The sequence below is a fragment of the Procambarus clarkii genome, chromosome 38, assembly GCF_040958095.1.
Source record: "Procambarus clarkii isolate CNS0578487 chromosome 38, FALCON_Pclarkii_2.0, whole genome shotgun sequence".
Classification (NCBI taxonomy): Eukaryota; Metazoa; Arthropoda; class Malacostraca; order Decapoda; family Cambaridae; genus Procambarus; species Procambarus clarkii.
Window position 1 is genome coordinate 16,009,179 of NC_091187.1, and position 19,960 is coordinate 16,029,138.

Sequence of the window (19,960 nt, forward strand, 5' to 3'; positions counted from 1 at the left end):
CGCACACGCACGCACACAGAAAGACGGGACACCACGAGTGTAGTTCTTATCTTGTAAATAAACTTAATAATTATACACATACACACACACATCACACAATTAGATCGATTAAAAAGGCGGGGTCCAAGAGCTAATAGCTCCATTCTGCATGCACAAATAATAAATACACACTGCAAAAAGAGCTTTTGATACAGAACCGCACAGGAGATGCCAAACAAGCGAGGGGAGCCAAAGAAGAGGACACAGAGAGAAGCACAGCACACGAATGCTTCAGAGGAACATATACATATTGTTCTCTGTGTCACAGTATTACAAAAAATAAGTGAAATAGTAATAATCACTATTACTAATAATTGCTTTCAAATGTATGAGATATGAGAACGTAAAAGCATGGAGCTCATATGTTCCTGCCACAAAAATAGACAGTTGTATCTCGTAGAAATTCTTATATATAAAACAGCAGACGTTCTCAGGCGCATTACTCCTACATTTTCCGCGTCAGCAGCTGTGTTTGAAGCATGTTGTTCTCTGTTTAGAGAGACTTGTTTAACCTCCGGTCTGCTCCACCACGCAGCAAGGTGCTTAAAAAAAAATATACAAAAAATAATCGAGCTTTCCCTACCCAGCAAACCTCACAAGAGAGGCGGTGCCGTGAACGGGGCTTTTACCCGAGTGAAATCTAAGGTGCCATTTCCTGACAATCAGCCGTGATAGGAAGAGACACTTCCGATGCAATTTCCGTGTGGTGGCTCGAGGCTGGCTACCATCACGTAGGAATCACATGATATATAAGTCATGTCATGTAAGTCATAAGTCATGTATATAAGTCTGCCCTAAACGCTTTGCGTAATAGTGGCATTAGGCATTGTATGTATGTATGTATGTATGTATGTATGTATGTATGTATGTATGTATGTATGTATGTATGTATGTATGTATGTATGTAGTCACCTAGTTGTGCTTGCGGGGGTTGAGCTTTGTCTCTTTGGTCCCGTCTCTCAACTGTCAATCAACTGATGTACAGGTTCCTGAGCCTACTGGGCTCTATCATAACTACATTTGAAACTGTGTATGGAGTCAGCCTCCACCACATCACTGCCTAGTGCATTCCATCCACTAACTACTCTGACATTGAAAAAATGTATGTATGTATGTATGTATGTATGTATGTATGTATGTATGTATGTATGAATGTATGTGTGTGTGTAAGTATATCGAGGCAGCGTCATCTTCGACCAATACACAACTTGTTTTAAAAGTTGAATTATTTCACTTTGGAGACGTGATAGGGAGCGAGAACTCACGAGTCAGGTTTTGCATGTAAGTTAAACAGTCTAGACGAAGATGTAGTTGAAGTTAACATGATAAAATAAATTTATTAAAAATATTATAGAACGAAATAGCAATTGATTTAACGTTATAAACAACAGAATGTTCAAAAAGGCGATGGCTGTTAGCTCACGCTCGACCCTGCCAGCACATTTAGGTGAAAACTCCTAGATTTTCTAGATACAGATACAGATACAATTTGATACAGATTTTGATACAGATACATTTGTGAAAACTTCTAGATACAGTTAGACACCATACAGATGAGATACTAAAACATATGTGGGCCTCTAACTCCATCTCTCTCTCTCTCTCTCTCACCCGTCACTTTAGAGCAAGAGAGAGAGAGAGAGTAAAGCGAGTAGTGTGTGAGCGAGGGAGCGCCGGCTGGGGTGTTTGACATGCAGTCCTCCACCGCCCAGACCCACTGGCCTACTGACCTTGGCATTACCAACCACCAACCATGGCCTTGTAGTGAGGCGAGGTGCAGAATGGGAAGTGTTCGGAAGAAGAGGAGGAGAAGACAGAGATGGAGGAGGAAGAGGAGGAGGTGGCTAGTTGTAGATTATGCCAAATTGGAACTTTAATGATTTAGAAGAGGGAAGAAGGCGGTGGATAAGTTAGAGAGAGAGGGAGAGGGATGGTGGGAATCAGTGAGGGAGAGAGACAGTGAGAGAGGGAGACAATGAGGGAGAGAGACAATGAGAGAGGGAGACAGTGAGAAAGAAGAAGATACTGAGAAAGGAGGACACTGAGAGAGACAGATTACAGAAGAGACTGGTACAAAACCCCTCCAGTACGTTCATCTGTACCTGTCAATACATGCGTGTATGTCTACACTCGCGATTTATACATCATTGATACATACACACGTGATATATATACATTGCTTTCATATATACATTTGTTGTGTAGCCGTTCGTGGTATGTACACTCTCTGACATAAACACTTGAAAAGCGAGCAAAAGCCAAGTTCACATCGCCTTATTTTTTTTTTTTAATAAACAACTAAATAAAAGCAAATAAAAAAGGAGGATAAAAACCCTTTCATAATATAAATAATTTATTGGATGTTGTACAGTAACTCCCTAACAAGTATTAACATTAATGAAACATCTACTTTTTTATATAAAAAGTTCAGGAGCACACAACATATCACAAATAAATAATTCAAATAAATTACGACAAAGACGATGATTAAAATGTGGATGTCGACGCGGACCGAGCGAATTGTGACTGAAAAAGAGGCTTTGCTCGGTCTAAGTCTTGGTGAATAAAGCGACCTATACACAGCAAGCGGATCTGCACGAGGACATAGAGAGAGAGAGAGAGAGAGAGAGAGAGAGAGAGAGAGAGAGAGAGAGAGAGAGAGAAAGAGACAGAGACAGAGACAGAGAGAGAGAGAGAGAGAGAGAGAGAGAGAGAGAGAGAGAGAGAGACAGAGAGAGAGAGAGACAGAGAGAGCCAGACAGACAGACAGAGATAATGAATCCTGAGTGATCAAAGTCATTCATATGTGGTTGTGGGTATGTTGTAAACATATGTGGCTTTGGGAAGTGCCAGATTTATGTTGCCAAGTGTTGTTCGTATGTGGTTGCACAAAGTTCCCTACATATGTGCAAAATGCAATACGTATGTTGCTGCACATTGTGCCGTATAAATAATGCTACGCAAAGCTGCATGCGTAAGTGGCTGAGTAAAGTGACATAATATGAGGCCAAGTGCCGTGGCAGCACTTAAACCCACATCCATCAATGATCTGGGCAACATTAAATTGTGAATGACCTTATTCTTATCCTCACGTTAAGTGGAATAATACTTATGAAAAAACCCCACTCTCATTCAGCACTACGACCCGTGAAACTGTGAGGCATACATGACAAAACGAGGAGGAGAATATGTGAATGAAGAATATACTCACTACTGAGTTTAATATAATGCTCTTGACCTTAATTCCAAAAAAATATACCCCCGTGAGCACCATGTAGCACAAACCAAAAGTCATGTAAATATACCCCCCTCTAACCCACTCCTCAAAAAAAAAAAATGGTTCGAGTCAAAATATGGACAAAACTCGTAGTCGAGTGAAGACAATGTCGTTCCAAACAGGTTTGGTGAGTGGTGGCGGATGTGGGTCAAGCGACGCTCCCAGACACACCACTGACATAGCGGGCTCTCAGACCACCACATTGTAAACAAAAAACTCCTGCTGTTTTATACAAGAATTTCTACGAGATACTATTTTAGTGGCGGGAACATATGAGCTTCGTGTCTTTACATTCTCATATCTCATGCATTTGAAAACGATATCAATTTGTGCTATATTTAGAAATGTTATGAAAGCTGGTTTGTGGATCTGGGTATGAGGAGGAGCCTCTACTTTCTCCGCTAGAGGGCAAATGAACTTCAGGATTTCTCTTACGTGCCTCCTGTAGGGACCTTCCGACCAGATCTTTCGGGTGAGATCTTCCGGTGAGATCTTCCGGCGAGACTTTCCGGTGATACAGGGATGGGACGTGGCTTTAGCTATGTTGTCTCCCTATCCGTCTGGATCCTATCAATCGCTGCTCTAAGTGATTTTGTCGCAATGAAAAGAAGAAGAATGGCAACTCCTGAAAGGCTGGCATTCATTCGCAGGTCAATGTGGGAGGAGCTACAACAGGTTTTTACGCGAAGAGAACAAATAAAAAAAAAAAGTTGTCTAAAAATGTAACCTCAATTTTGATGTACGCTGTCATTCTAATTGCCCTCTTGGTCAAGTTTAGTCCAAACCCTCGTTTTGGGTATGGTTTATTTCACGAGCTGATAGTCCCTTAACGTATCAGTTTTTTGTTGGCAAAATTAGAGGCTGAGCTTTAGCAGTAAACACACTTAAGGAATTAAGAATCTACATACCCGGTCTTAGTTTGTGCTACAAGGTACTCTCCCATTTTGCCCCAGTGAGACACCTAGCAAAGGAAGTGAGTCTCCTAGTAATGGTGCGACAGTCCATTTCAATGTAACTTTACAATCCCCCGTCCCTTGAGCTGCGATATGCCTCGCAGATCGCGAGCGATCGCGATCTGGCGACATGAACTGAATACCAGAGAGCAAAACTGATGTAAGGAGGAAGAGTTTTAACTAGATGCAGCATCCATGAGCAGCGAGACCTTTTGGAAGGCGTTGACTATAGGTTTGAGAGAGAGAGAGAGTGTGTCAATGTGGCACTCGGGGTACTTGACCCCACAGTCCGACCCGTCTTGGCCCTCCCGCGCAGACTTGAGGTATCGGAAGAACCTCAGGATCCTCTCATCCGACACCTTCGGTCTTTGCAGTTGCTCCAGCGTCCTGTAAGACAAGAAATATGTATATAATATGAAGCTTAAGAGACTTATATAGTTGACCAAACCACACACTAGAAAGTGAAGGGACGACGACGTTTCGGTCCATCCTGGACCAATTTCAGATCGATTGTGAATCCCTCACAGTCATTCACAATCGACTTGAGAATGGTCCAGGACGAACCGAAACGTCGTCGTCCCTTCACCTTCTAGTGTGTGGTTTGGTCAACATATTTCAGCCATGTTTCACTCCTCGTCTGCAGACCTGTACAGTATTGCTCGGTCATATTCTATCACTATTGGAAGGTAAGCCAGGTAAAGGTGATTATTAGGACAAAGCACTAGGCCTATAAACAGCGAACATATAGTACATGGAAGGGATAAAGGGACGGGCATCTGGGATAGGACTGAGGGGAGGAAAGGTGCCCAACTACTTGAATCATCGGAGATCGAACGTCGACCTGAATAAAACGAGGCCATTGCTCTACCGACCAGTCCAAATAGGGAATCTCTATAGCACCATATCAACGACACTGACCTCAGATTCACACACCTGCACCAGGTGACCTACACGTGCAAACCCAGCCTCAGGCTGGGAAAGTAACACCGGTTAACATTCCTCTCTCCAGAGGTAAAACTAGAAAAATAGATCTTGGTCCATATGACATGAATTCCCTCCCGTATGAACGGCATATTGGCCCCGGATGTGACTGTGGGCTCTGACGCTGGAATTTGGTTCCTAAGAACTGAACTTGACCCACGTATCAATGAGATAAATATGTGAACTAGAATTTTGGTATCGGTATATTTGAGCTTGCTAACTGAAGGGATTCGACCGTCCGGAGTTGAATGTCGTGGTGGCAACACTTGCTGGACGTATGTGAACCATGTTGAAATAAAGTTAATTTAATTATTGAACCAAACAGGTGCGTACGACTGCTCTGTTTACCTGTATGCTGGCAAGTTAGACACCAAGAGAGTTAAAGAGTTCTAGCAAGGATCTTAGTCGAGTATTCTGAAAGTCATTTAGAACCTACTTTGCCTCACACAAGACAAATGTTCATATTGTTCTGGTATAATTAGATTATGATCAAGTTATGATCTAATTATAAACGAATTAAATAAGTTTGGTAAATGTCCAAAACTATATTTAATCAAAAGTCAGTAATAGTTATGAAATCTAAACAATAGAAACTTTATAAATATTGAAGCCATAAATAATGAAATCGAACTCCCAATCCTGGACTTCTTAGGCACACGCACAACCGACTGAACCATGATGAACTTCAAAGTATTTCAAACATCGTTCAGTCAGTTGTGTGTGTGTGTTCCTGGGTAGTCCAGAGGTGAGAGATCACTGGGTTGTACCCAAGGGTACCTGGGTACTACCCAAGGGTACCTGGGTACTACCCAAGTATTTTGAAAGTCATGTAGACTTTCTTCATGTAGAATACTATTATATCACAGGGTAGTACCCAAGGAAGAGGCATCAGAGGGCAGTACCCAAGGGAGGGGCATCAGAGGGTAGTACCCAAGGGAGGGGCATCAGAGGGCAGTACCCAAGGAAGGGGCATCAGAGGGCAGTATCCAAGGAAGGGGCATCAGAGGGCAGTACCCAAGGAAGGGGCATCAGAGGGCAGTACCCAAGGAAGGGGCATCAGAGGGCAGTACCCAAGGAAGGGGCATCAGAGGGCAGTACCCAAGGAAGGGGCATCAGAGGGCAGTACCCAAGGGAGGGGCATCAGAGGGCAGTACCCAAGGGAGGGGTATCAGAGGGCAGTACCCAAGGGAGGGGCATCAGAGGGCAGTACCCAAGGGAGGGGTATCAGAGGGCAGTACCCAAGGGCATCAGAGGGCAGTACCCAAGGGCATCAGAGGGCAGTACCCAAGGGCATCAGAGGGTAGTACCCAAGGGCATCAGAGGGCAGTACCCAAGAGCATCAGAGGGCAGTACCCAAGGGCATCAGAGGGCAGTACCCAAGGGCATCAGAGGGCATTAGTGCCCACTAACACTACTCACACTGTCAGTTGTCTGGAGAGGAAGTCACTGTACGGGGTGTAGGCATCAGGGTTCTTGTAGATATTACAGACAACCTGTTCAAATACACATTATGTTAATGGGTGTTTGGTGTATTAAATGGTGTATTAACCGGTGTATGCCTATTGTGTATTAACAGGTGTATGCCTATTGTGTATTAACGGGTGTATGCCTATTGTGTATTAACAGGTGTATGCCTATGGTGTTTTAATAGGTGTATGCCTATGGTGTATTCATTTGTGTATTAACTTTAGTATTAAATGGTGAATTAAATGGTGTAGTAATAGGTGTAGTAATTGGTGGTATTAAATGGTGTATGCATATGGTATATTAACTTGTGAATGCTAATATTATAAGTAGTTTATGGTAATCTTATATTAACTGGTATATGATAATGTTATATTAACTGATGTATGATAATGTTATATTAACTGATGTATGATAATGTTATATTAACTGGTATATGATAATGTTATATTAACTGGTATATGATAATGTTATATTAACTGATGTATGATAATGTTATATTAACTGATGTATGATAATGTTATATTAACTGGTATATGATAATGTTATATTAACTGATGTATGATAATGTTATATTAACTGATGTATGATAATGTTATATTAACTGGTATATGATAATGTTATATTAACTGATGTATGATAATGTTATATTAACTGATGTATGATAATGTTATATTAACTGGTATATGATAATGTTATATTAACTGATGTATGATAATGTTATATTAACTGATGTATGATAATGTTATATTAACTGGTATATGATAATGTTATATTAACTGGTATATGATAATGTTATATTAACTGGTATATGATAATGTTATATTAACTGGTATATGATAATGTTATATTAACTGATGTATGATAATGTTATATTAACTGATGTATGATAATGTTATATTAACTGGTATATGATAATGTTATATTAACTGGTATATGATAATGTTATATTAACTGGTATATGATAATGTTATATTAACTGATGTATGATAATGTTATATTAACTGATGTATGATAATGTTATATTAACTGGTATATGATAATGTTATTTATATTATACTTGCTTAAATTATATTTCGTGATGCTTGTTCTAAAACAAAATTTCAATGATAAAAGTAGAGAGAGAGAGAAGGGTGTGCTGTGTTTTCTTTGAAACCAGAAAATCCTTGACATCGTCCTGATTGCACTGTTACTATTCAAACTTGAGAACAAATCTAGTGTTACTGGAAAAGTTACCTCATACATAGGAAACAGACAGGTGAGGTTGGAATGGTGAGATGTCATTGATATATCAATGCCTAATAAAGTAAATAAGATCATTCATTTCTCTCTTTGAGGAAGACGCAAATATAATAAGAAGGATTGCAAAAGATTGCTGGTGGACTTCAATGAGCATTAGAGATAATTAGAAAGATGGTTTCTAGACTTTAACCCTGAAAATTGCAAAGTAATGACGATTGGAAAGGTCCTCTTTGTATTGGCTTTAGAAGTTAATACATAGATGCCTTCAGAACACTGTATGCAACCTATTTACGACCGACTCTCAAGTATACAGCTCCAGCTTCGAATTCCCACATATAAAAATCCATAATCTTACAAAAGAAAATGCTCAGGGTATGGTAAACTTTCACATGGCAGCGCTGAGAGAACTCAACTTTAATGTCTAGCTGAGAGAACTCGCCCTCATCACGTTAGAGGACAAACTAGCTAGAGTATGTGTAATAACAACATAGGACAGAGAGAGAGAGAGAGGGCTTTATCAAAGTGGCAAAAGAGACATTTTTTAATCTAGAAACGGTAGGACTAGCGGCCACGGGTTGGAGGCTTTGAGACGCAGGTAAACTGGGAAGATAATAGAGGTAATGATGATGAGAAATCGCTAAACCAATACGACTATATAACACTTGGAAGGATCACCCATCCTTCAATCACATGTAGGTGAGTACATCTAGGAGAATACACACACACGTACATACACGTGTGGGTATATGTGTGTGTGTGTGTGTGTGTGTGTATATATATTTGCATGTGTATGTTAGCAGTCATAAAAATAAATCATTACTCATCCTACAAGTCTTACCCATCCTACAAGTCTTACCCATCCTACAAGTCTTACCCATCCTACAAGTCTTACTCATCCTACAAGTCTTACTCATCCTACAAGTCTTACCCATCCTACAAGTCTTACTCATCCTACAAGTCTTACTCATCCTACAAGTCTTACCCATCCTACAAGTCTTACTCATCCTACAAGTCTTACCCATCCTACAAGTCTTACCCATCCTACAAGTCATCCATACCTGTTCGCGGCAGCCTTCATCCTCCAGCTTCAACTGGTGGAAGATGACGTCGATCCGTGACAACCTGGAGCCATAGAAGGGGTCGAGCGCGTACACGGGGACGTCCGAACTAGGTGTCGAAGCCTTGCTTGTCAACCCAAATCCCTTCAGGAGAGAAAACGTTTCGTGTTAACTCGATTATAAAAAAAAAATCCTGTACCCCCCCACACACATGCTCTCGTTACTAACACAGTCACAATAACGTGGCTGAAACAAATAACCCAATCCACGCATTTCATATGTATGATATACATATATTATACAATGAATAACAAGATTATGTATATATTACAACAGATGGCCTGGGGAGTTTCTGTTTTAATTATAGGATACATTTGTATTTTTCTTAACAATTTTGTTTTGCATTTTAATCTTAGTTTGAGAAGCGTGTATAATATATTGAAGAAGTCTGATATCGACTGATATCGAGGTTCGAGACCAAGATATCAAAACGCAAAGAACAAGTGAGAGAGAACAAGATTAAAGAACAGCATCAGAGAAGAAAGATGAGAGAATAAGGGCGAGGGAATAAGATGAGAGAAGAAGGGTAATAGAGCAAGACGAGAGAACATAATGAGAGAACAAGAGAGATAGAACGAGACGAGAGAACAAGGGTAAGAACATATGCAGACAATGAATCACAATAACATGACTGAACATATGATGACCAAACCACTCATTAGAAAACGGAGAAAACGACAACATTTCTATTCTCTTTTTCTTATTCTTAATCTTACCATTCATCTTATCTTTCATCCTTTTCCTACCTTTCATCTTATTCATAACTTCTCCTTCTTCCTCTGTCTTGCTCCTCACCTTTCATGTCACTCTCATACCTTATTTGTTTATCCTTTCCTCTCTTTCTATCCAACGACTTCATGATGGTCCACGACGGACCGAAATGTCGTCGTGTCTCCGTTTTCTAATGTGTGGTCTGATCATCATATGAGAGAACAATTTAAACCAAACAATAGTAAATGAACAAGTGTGGAACAAGAAGCGAGAAAACACGATGAATAAGCAATTGTAACAGAACAAGAGAGAACAAGGTGAACAAGAGAGAACAAGGTGAATAACCAGATATAATAGAACAAGAGAGAACAAAGTGAATAACCAGATATAATAGAACAAGAACAGGTGAATAACCAGATATAATAGAACAAGAGAGAACAAGGTGAATAACCAGATATAATAGAACAAGAGAGAACAAAGTGAATAACCAGATATAATAGAACAAGAACAGGTGAAAAACCAGATATAATAGAACAAGAGAGAACAAGGTGAATAACCAGATAGAACAAGAGAGAACAAGTTGTACCTGGGCCGGGCGGTGTTCGACGACCTTGATGTGTGTAGGGATGTTGGTGCGAACGAATCCAACGTTGTGAGAGGTGTATTCTGGCTCTGCCTTGATGATCTGGGGCCCAGGAGCTTGAGGAGCTGCGGCTACCAGAGCCTCGGCCTTCTCCGGCTACAGAGGTAAAGCAAATATGTATAGAATAATATACGTACTCAAGGGTAATGTATATTCTCAAGGGTAATGTATATTCTCAAGGGTAATATATATAAACTGACGGGAAATATATATAAACAGACGGGAAATATATATAAACAGACGGGAAATATATATAAACAGACGGGAAATATATATAAACAGACGGGAAATATATATAAACAGACGGGAAATATATATAAACAGACGGGAAATATATATAAACTGACGGGAAATATATATAAACTGACGGGAAATATATATAAACAGACGGGAAATATATATAAACAGACGGGAAATATGTATACTGAAGGTTAATGTGTGCCATTACCCGTGTAAATGATATTATGTCGTTTATTTAAACAATTCACGACTCATTTTACTTTCAACTATTTTGCATTTAACTGAAACAAATTACAGTGTTGTAGGTAAGGAACTCGTTTGTTTACATCTCAGATGACGATCTTACACACTGAAGATGATGCTACTCACATGATTAAGTTCCTGTGTAGGTGATTGTGAGTTCTGGTGACGCTGAGGGCGGTTCAGCTCCGGAAGGGGTTCCGGTCGGCCGTGACCGATGGACGTGGAGGTCACCACCCGCACGGACTTGGCTGTGGCCGTCCTGAAGAACACGGCTGGCTGCGGGGTGGTGGTGGGGTTCGGTGACGGACTCGTGTTGAACACTCCTGGTCATGCAAATGTAATTACATTATGATATATATATATAATAACTAAGACTAGCACAATAGGGACCACGAACACTTGATGTAGCCACGAGAAACTATTGTGGCTCTGTAATGGCTCGAACTCTATCTCAGGGATCATATATGTAATCAAAATTATGGTACTTAGAAAATGAGATATTTTCATTATAATGTCTTTGATCCTCAAAATTACTTACCAGATGTGACTAAAGATATCTGGCGCGTGGACGTCTCAGGTTCTAACTTGATTATGGAGGCCTCACCGGGAACGTTAATAGGTTTAAATCCTCCTGAGTTTGTCTGATGTGCCAACCCAACTGCTGGCTTAGACTTAGGGGTCGGGGTTGGCTTGTTTTTCGGTAATACGGTCTCGTGCTTAGCAGGTCTAAATCCTAGCTTGGTTTCTTTTGGTACTGGTGCAGAGTCGCCCGCCGCCGGTCTCTTTACAGTAGCATCATCGACAGGAGAATCCTGTTTGATGATGGGCTTGAAACCTCTCTCTGTGTTGATAAGTGTACTCTGTGTGGTATGAACATACACAGGCTGGGGACTTGGTACTTTGAAGATTGGATTTACAGTAGCAGTGGCCACACCTTGCGGTCCATTGAAGACCTTGAAGTGGGTTCCTCCTCTATTGCCTTCATTCTGGAAGGTCCCAAATGTGTTGGACTTGTCACCTGATGCGCCAAGAGCAATGGTTTCTGAAAGACTAGACTCCTGGGCCTGAATATCAACCGGTCCTACAGGGAGACGTTGTTGACGCGGGGGAGGCTGCGACTGAATCCTGGGGCGTTTTAGAGGTTGCTTCTGACCCTGAGGTTTCCGAAGTTGTTGTCGGGGCTTCTGTTGCTGTCGAGGCTTCTGGGAGTCTTGCAAGGGACGCTTCTGCTGCGGTGGTTGAGGGTTCAAGGGCGGCCCATTGCCTTCAACTAGCTTAGGCCCACCGGCAGGAGGAGCCCCCTGTGGTCCCCCTGCGGGAGGCGGCTGCAGGAAATTACCTGCAGGATTCCTTTGTTGGGAAACACCTTTGTTTCGAGACTGGGATTGATAAGGGTAATGTTTGTCGTAATAATCCTTGTATCGAAGGTACCATTGGTGGTACCACTGGGCGTAGTTCTTCTGGTACTCGACGTCCTGGTGGTCAAGCTGCTGGTGCTGAGGGGGCTTCTCATTCTCGTCTCTCCTCAGATGCTGAGGGCGGAAGTGAGGCAGACCAGGGGGCCGGAAATTAGGCTGGGGTCGAACTGTTGGGTTGTCCGCTCTCGCTACGGTCGACGAACCCGACCAAAAGTATGGGATGGAAATAAGCCCTCCGAGGACAGCCAGCCATGACATAGGACCAAATGCTGGAAAGAAACATTATGGAAACATTACATTTGAAACTACACAATGTTTACAACTGTATCTGGAGGTGCATATTATTGTATGAAGTGGAGCTGGTGAGGAAAAGTGTGGTAAAAGAAAGCTAGAAAGAAAGGAGAAAATGGGAATTATCATGGGGAAAGCGCCAAGCCATTACGACTATATAGCACTTGGAAGGAGGTCAGGATTTAGGATGGGACGTGGGGGGGGGGAAGGAATAGTGCCCAACCTCTTCGACAGTCGGGGATTGAACGCCGACCTGCATGAAGCGAGACCGTCGCTCTACCGTTCAACCCAAGTGTTTGGGTCACAAAGGAAGAAGATGAATGATACTTGAGTGGTCTGCAAGACGGTCAATATATTTGAATCTCCCAAGCAATCTCCAGATAATATTGTCTATGAGGTTAGCCATTGTTAAGTCTGCATTATCAGTTATTTGTTGTGTTAATACACATCCGGGAGTTTAAATACTTTAAAAATATTCAAATTCACTATACAAAATTTGTCTAACTAATAATAATAATAATAATGATAGTTATAATATTAAAAATTAAAAATAAATACGATAATACTACTAATTACAATAACAATAGCTAACATTAATCAGGAAATAACTATTACATTAATAAAAAAAATAGTGATAAAGTAATAAAAAAAATGGTAATTAATATATAACATAATGAACATTAACGTCGATAATGTCGCTATTAACGCAAAAACAATAATTCTGTGAAGCGGAACATACAGAAAACAGACAATTTTTAAGGGGACACTCACATATGACGGAGGTGATGGCGGGGTCTTGGCGGGGCATGGCCACACTCAGCTCGGTCTCGGAGGTGGCCGACCTCCCTTGCAGCTCCGACAGGGCCTTCTGCGTCATGAACTCCTCCATCTCCTCCTCGTGCAGCAACACGCTCTCTGGAAGCACTAACTTGAAGCGGTGATTTGAGAGGTAGTCCTCGGCCAGTTCACTGAGAATCTTGGAGGAATCGTCGCTGCTAAGATCCTCGTCGTTGAAGACGTCTGTCAACTTCTTCGTGAGAGTGAGAAGGCCTTTGGCCAGCTTTTCGTCTCCTAGGTACTTGAGGCTGGTCTTAAAGGCACTGATTCCACCGGCCTTCAGGAGGTCTGAGTAGGTCGGGTTCTCTTTGTGGGTATAAGCCTGTACTACAGTCATCAGAATGGGCAATAAATTATCTTTATTGACAATAACGTCCTTCTGAGAATGAATCGGTTCCGGAACGTTGGCTCGGAACTCGGCCAGCGTGGGAGGTTCCGTGTCATTCAGTGAGTACAATGCATAGTCATCGTCGTCTAGGGAGTGCAGTTCGTAGTCGAATTCAGTCGTTGTCTCTACATGTTCTTCATCATAAGACCAGTCGTCGCCGACCTCCTGTACAACGGCAGGAGTCTCCACTTCTCCTACAGAAGAGCTGGTTAACACGTGGGTAGCCTCAGGCTCCTGCACTACCGTTGTCTCCTCGGAGAGAGAGGCTGGCGATGAGGTGGTCGGGAATTCGGTGATATTTCCGACCGAATAGTTGGTAGTAAGCGCATCGCTAGTAGTAGTAGCGGGCACCTCGGTCGTAGATGAGGGTACGGTCGCAGAGGATGTAGTCGTAGATTTAATGGATGACGATGCGACACCAATCACCACCACGAGAGTCACTAACTGCCTTAAGAGCAACATTTCAAATGTTTAGTTACAGTACGTTGTGTCAGTCACTATAAAGTTGCATTACATATTAAATGACAATGAGACAAAGTGCTCACTTCTTAACTTTGATATCAGCTCAATATATCGTAAGATATATCCTCGCACAGCTCCGTCAGCTCAATATACTCTCGCACAACTCTGTATAACAGTTTCGGCGACTGAACCTCCGTGTCCTTGAGTGTTCCCAGAGCGCCTGTGGACGCGTGCGGCCTTGGCAGTGGCTGCGGCGGGTCTGACCCAGTGAGGAGCAACTCCACGGCTTCGTCTCACATGGCAAACTTCCAGCAACAGCTCGGGGCCGACCAATCCCAGCGCATCACCTCCAGTGCTGCAAACGACACTGTACACTTTTGAACCAAACACGCTTATAACTATACAGTTTCCTGATTGCTTGCAAGCATTTCAACCCCCCTCGTAGGAACAAGAGTTTGTTCGAGAGCATCTGTATCTGTTCTGTGAACAAAAGGCGAAATATATCAAAGAAGAATTCTCTCTGTTTGCATTTCTTGCTCATCTTGCCTGGCCGCTTTCTCTTCCGGGCGGAGCAACCCGGCCCACCTCCACATGTCCTACGCACCTCTCTGCCCTCATAGCAGCTCCTGCTTTCACTCGAGTTTTACCGTCACCCTTTACTGAGGTGAATCACTAATCAAATACACACATTCTGATCATCACTTTGCTGTTTTGAATGTACATCAGAAAATGTCATTGACACTCAGTGGCTTATCCCCAAATCCTTATCCTGACCCCCTTCCCAGTGCTATATAGTCGTAATGGATTGGCGCTTTCGCCCCCTGATAGTTCCCTTCAGTGACTTATCTTCCCGGAAAGTTTAATTTGCTGGAAGTACACTTGTGTTGGAGGAGCCTGACAGGTCATAGTTGTATTGGTGCGGTATTTCTAAGGTGCAGCATGAAGGAATGTATATATGACAGAAGGGAGGCATGACTAGGTTGCCACAGGGAAGCATGACTATGTCGCAACATGAATGCATGACTATGTTTAAGCTGAGAAACATGACTAGGTTGCAGGCGAGAAGCATGACTAGGTTGTAGTATGGAAGCATGCTTCCCTGCTACAACTTCGTCATAGCTACATTGCAACCAGAAAGCATGACTATGTTGCAACCTACATATATGACTTATGTTGCAGCATGGAACAATTACAACGATGCACCCAGGTTTGTTGAATAAATCCCACGCCAGCTAATTAAACATGAAGGCCAGAAAGATTGGAACAACAGTTCAACATCTAACGGCAAATTATGATCCTTCGCCAGAATTTCACTTGCAACTTGTGATAAAAACGTTTCGTGTCAGGAAAATATTCCATGCGTTCCCCCACGCCGGTCGGGTCCTGTGGTCCTGGGTTCGATCCCAGGCACCGGCGAGAAACAATGGGCAGAGTTTCTTTCACCCCCTATGCCCCTGTTACCTAGCAGTAAAATAGGTACCTGGGTGTTAGTCAGCTGTCACGGGCTGCTTCCTGGGGGTGGAGGCCTGGTCGAGGACCGGACCGCGGGGACACTAAAGCCCCGAAATCATCTCAAGATAACCTCAAGATAACGCCTGTGTACCTGTTGTGTTGCGAGAATGTTGTACTAGGACTAGCCAGTACCGTTTCAAGCTGGAAGCGAAAAGACAATGAAAAAATATTAAGGATACGAGTACTAACATCATTTTAATGAAATATGACTACAAAAATAAATGAAAATCAAATTTCCTTCCATTTATCTTGAGGTGAGTCTGCAAGGTACCGAGAGGCGAAATAGGGGGGGAATTGTTTCCCCTCTTTGGAGGACACGGAAAGGAAACCTAAGGAAGGGCGACACGACTTTCTCCTGGGCTTCGCCGCCCGGCTGCCCACTCTCACCCTAACACCCGGCATTTCATCACATCTAGCCAGGAGAAAGCTTCTCTCTCTCAACATCTCAAGAACAAAAAATAGCAAGAATGTGATCTTGCCTGAACGACCGTGTTAATGTCACGCGTGAGGTGGCTGCCCCCCTTGGACGTCACGGGGATGATGTGGAGGGGAAGGGCAGAGGTTAATGTTGTGAGAAGAAAGAATTCGAGCTGGTTACTAACATTATCCTCATTGTACCAGCAGGTGTAGAGTGACGAGCGTCTGGCTTTTCCGGTTCATGATCGGCGCCAGCGGGACGGAAGGTCGGGGCTGAGAGATGCGGCATATCGGCGTTCCTTGTACAGATAAGGTAAGTTGACCAGACCACACACTAGAAGTTGAAGGGACGACGACGTTTCGGTCCGTCCTGGACCATTCTCAAGTCGATTGTGATGAGGAGGTAGGGACAGGCAATAAATAGGCAAGAGAGAGCTGAGGAGGAAAGTAAGGTGTAGGGGATAGTAGTAATAATGAGAACTGCAGATAAGGTAAGGGTTGGTAGGTGCTGACTGCGAGCAGGAAGGGAGGATTGGGTAGTGCGGCATACCATCGTTGCCTGCGGCAGGTAGGGTGGCGGTGGCCTAGTGCGGTATCCCGTCGTTACCTGCGGGAGACAATGAACCGTTAAAATTATAATTTGACACTTTGACATTTGCTATTATTGCAGGCGATGAGTCACAATAACGTGGCTGAAGTATGTTGACCAGACCACACACTTAGAAGGTGAAGGGACGACGACGTTTCGGTCCGTCCTGGACCATTCTCACAATCGACTTGAGAATGGTCCAGGACGGACTGAAACGTCGTCGTCCCTTCACCGTCTAGTGTGTGGTCTCGTCAACATTGCTATTAATGTAAAGAGTGAGAGAGACAATTCCATATATATGTGACTTTGGTATGTGACTTGCACATGTTCTGGCATAGAAGAATTACTTTACTTTTGGTCACCAGCTGTATCTATACCCTATATCAATACCCTATATTATTTTTATATAATTATATGAATGATAAGTTAGAAAAAGGCATAGATAATACTCCACCAATGAACTCAACATGAAACAAGCAGCAATCAACAAGGGATTTCAACAGATAATAGAAATCTTCTGATGATTTCAATAGAAAGTAAGTAGTAATCCACTGATGATTTCAATAGAAAGTAAGTAGTAATCCATTGGTGACTTCAATAGCAAGTAAGTAGTAATCCACTGGTGATTTCAATAGAAAGTAAGTAGTAATCCACTGGTGATTTCAATAGAAAGTAAGTAGTAATCCATTGGTGATTTCAATAGAAAGTAAGTAGTAATCCATTGGTGTTTTCAATAAAAAGTAAGTAGTAATCCATTGGTGATTTCAATAGAAAGTAAGTATTAATCCACTGGTGATTTCAATAGTGAGCAAGTAGTAGTCCGCAGGTAATGGAGAGATAGAGATTTCAATAGAGAGAAAGTAGTTCATTGCTGATTTCAGTAAACGTAAAATTCACGGTGATTCTAGTTACTTAAATAACATTTCATTCATAACGAGGTGTATGTTGTATGTGGGACGGGGTGTATATATGTGTGTGTGTGATGGGGTGTATATATATGTGTGACGGGGTGTATATGTGTGTGGGACGGGGTGTATATGTGTGTGTGACGGGGTGTATATGTGTGTGTGATGGGGTGTATATGTGTGTGGGACGGGGTGTATATGTGTGTGACGGGGTGTATATGTGTGTGTGACGGGGGTGTATGTTGTGTGTGGGACGGGGTGTATATGTGTGTGTGACGGGGTGTATATGTGTGTGTGTGACGGGGTGTATATGTGTGTGTGTGACGGGGTGTATGCTGTGTGTGGGACGGGGTGTATATGTGTGTGTGACGGGGTGTATATGTGTGTGTGTGACGGGGTGTATATGTGTGTGTGACGGGGTGTATATGTGTGTGGGGAGGCGAGGTGTCTGTATACTCACCTAAGTTGTACTCACCTAGTTGTGCTTGGGGGAGTTGAGCTTTGGCTCTTTGGTCCCGCCTCTCCATTGCCAATCAACTGGTGTACAGATTCCTGAGCCTACCTGGCTAAATCATATCTACATTTGAAACTGTGTATGGAGTGGCATACCTCTGGTGGCATACCTCTGAACCTTTTCTAACTTTGTTTTGTGTTTGACTAGATGTGGACGCCAGACTGGAGATACATATTCCAGTATTGGTCTCACATATTAGGTATTCGTATATGTATGAGCGCGTCCCTGTGGTACTCAGACATCGATTTACTATATAGTGTTGTAAGTATATATATAGAGGTAAATAATTATATTCTTAAACAACGAATAATTCTTGTAGCATCAAGAGGGTCACCCATCAGACACGCAGACGCTGTTACCACAGGAATCAGACCATTGGAAACACTTTCAATCCCCCACCCCCCCACTCCATCCTACCACCAATCTTCCTCCGGTCCCCAACCTTCCCCCCCTCCCTCGTCTATCTCCTTACTCCCCACTTCCCCCCCTCCCACCTCCTCCTCCCCAACATTAAACCAGATCCGGTATATTTTGTGTCGGATACCGTTACGCGCCAGACATGGAACGGAGTCTTTTTTAACCTTGCAGACCAGTTTTTTCTCCTTCTTCTTCTTCTTCTTCTTGAGTGTTCGTTTGCATCTTAGTTATGCCTATTGTCTTAGTTAAGACAATCGACTTGGGAATGGTCCAGGGCGGACCGAAACGTCGTCGTCGTCCCTTCACCTTCTAGTGGGTGGTTTGGTTAACATACTTTAGCCACGTTATTGTGACTCATCGCCTGCATCTTGGTTACTTGATAATTCCCGCAGTGCTGGAGTTAATTCCCTGTCGACTTCTAGACATAATATCCTTATCTGTCCAAATTTAATCAGACAAATAATTAACGATTTCATTTATCTTCTGTAACATTCGAGCCTTCAAACTAGTTCTGCTGAAATCAAGGCTCTATTTTTCTGGATTTGAACGAATATTCAAGACCTTGAAAATATTTGATTTACATATGGTTTAACATATGATTTGCATATGGTTTATTTACATATGATTTAACTTGTGAAAGTACAATTAGGAAATTATTAGTTAGAGAGAACCCTAGTAGTGATAAATGTCTTTTACAAAGTTCCCCTGTTAAGATTATAATACATTTTATATAGCTCAAACATTAAAAGTTTGGAAATTTCGAATCATGCAGCATAAATATTCTGTAAGAAGGAGTCAAATAGCAAGCACTCTGTTTTATCATTTATCAGTCAATTCTCGCCATATTTATTGGGAAAGTTTTTCTTCAATTACAAATAGTACCATTTTTAATAGAAACATTATTAACTCTGATTTAATGCAAATTACAAAGTCATACCATGTGAATATTAAAAAGGGTTTGTGCACTTTGCATCCATTTTAAATTTATCAAATATAAATTTATTATAGCCAAATTAATAGACAACATTCTCCATAGGGACATTTCTTCCAGGAACTCTCACGCGTTGGCATTAGGCCGTCTGCACTTTCTTCTTATGCTCATGTTCATGAACCAATGTTACTAAATTACAAAAACATTGTCTTTCATCTCACATGTCACCTGCATTTTCCCTCGGATATATATTAAATTATTGTGTTGTATTGGTCTTACGGGCTATTCATGCCCGTGCCACCTCTTAGGTGGCTTAATCTTCATCAATAAATGTGTATGATCTTGTTTTTTTTATGATTAACATGAAA

The 19,960-nt window shown here is 42.1% G+C and overlaps 1 protein-coding gene across 1 annotated transcript; it reads right to left on the minus strand.

The window, feature by feature from the left end:
- Window positions 1-2,400: 2,400 nt before the first annotated feature.
- LOC123771867 (uncharacterized) lies at window positions 2,401-14,551 on the minus strand. The gene is made up of 7 exons (XM_069337797.1): window positions 13,392-14,551; window positions 11,450-12,598; window positions 11,038-11,234; window positions 10,372-10,524; window positions 9,015-9,158; window positions 6,670-6,743; window positions 2,401-4,656 (listed from the first exon to the last, which is right to left on the minus strand). The coding sequence occupies exons 1-7, from the start codon at window positions 14,305-14,307 to the stop codon at window positions 4,446-4,448; spliced, it is 2,844 nt and encodes a 947-aa protein (XP_069193898.1). The 5' UTR covers window positions 14,308-14,551; the 3' UTR covers window positions 2,401-4,445.
- Between the last annotated feature and the right edge of the window lie 5,409 nt (window positions 14,552-19,960).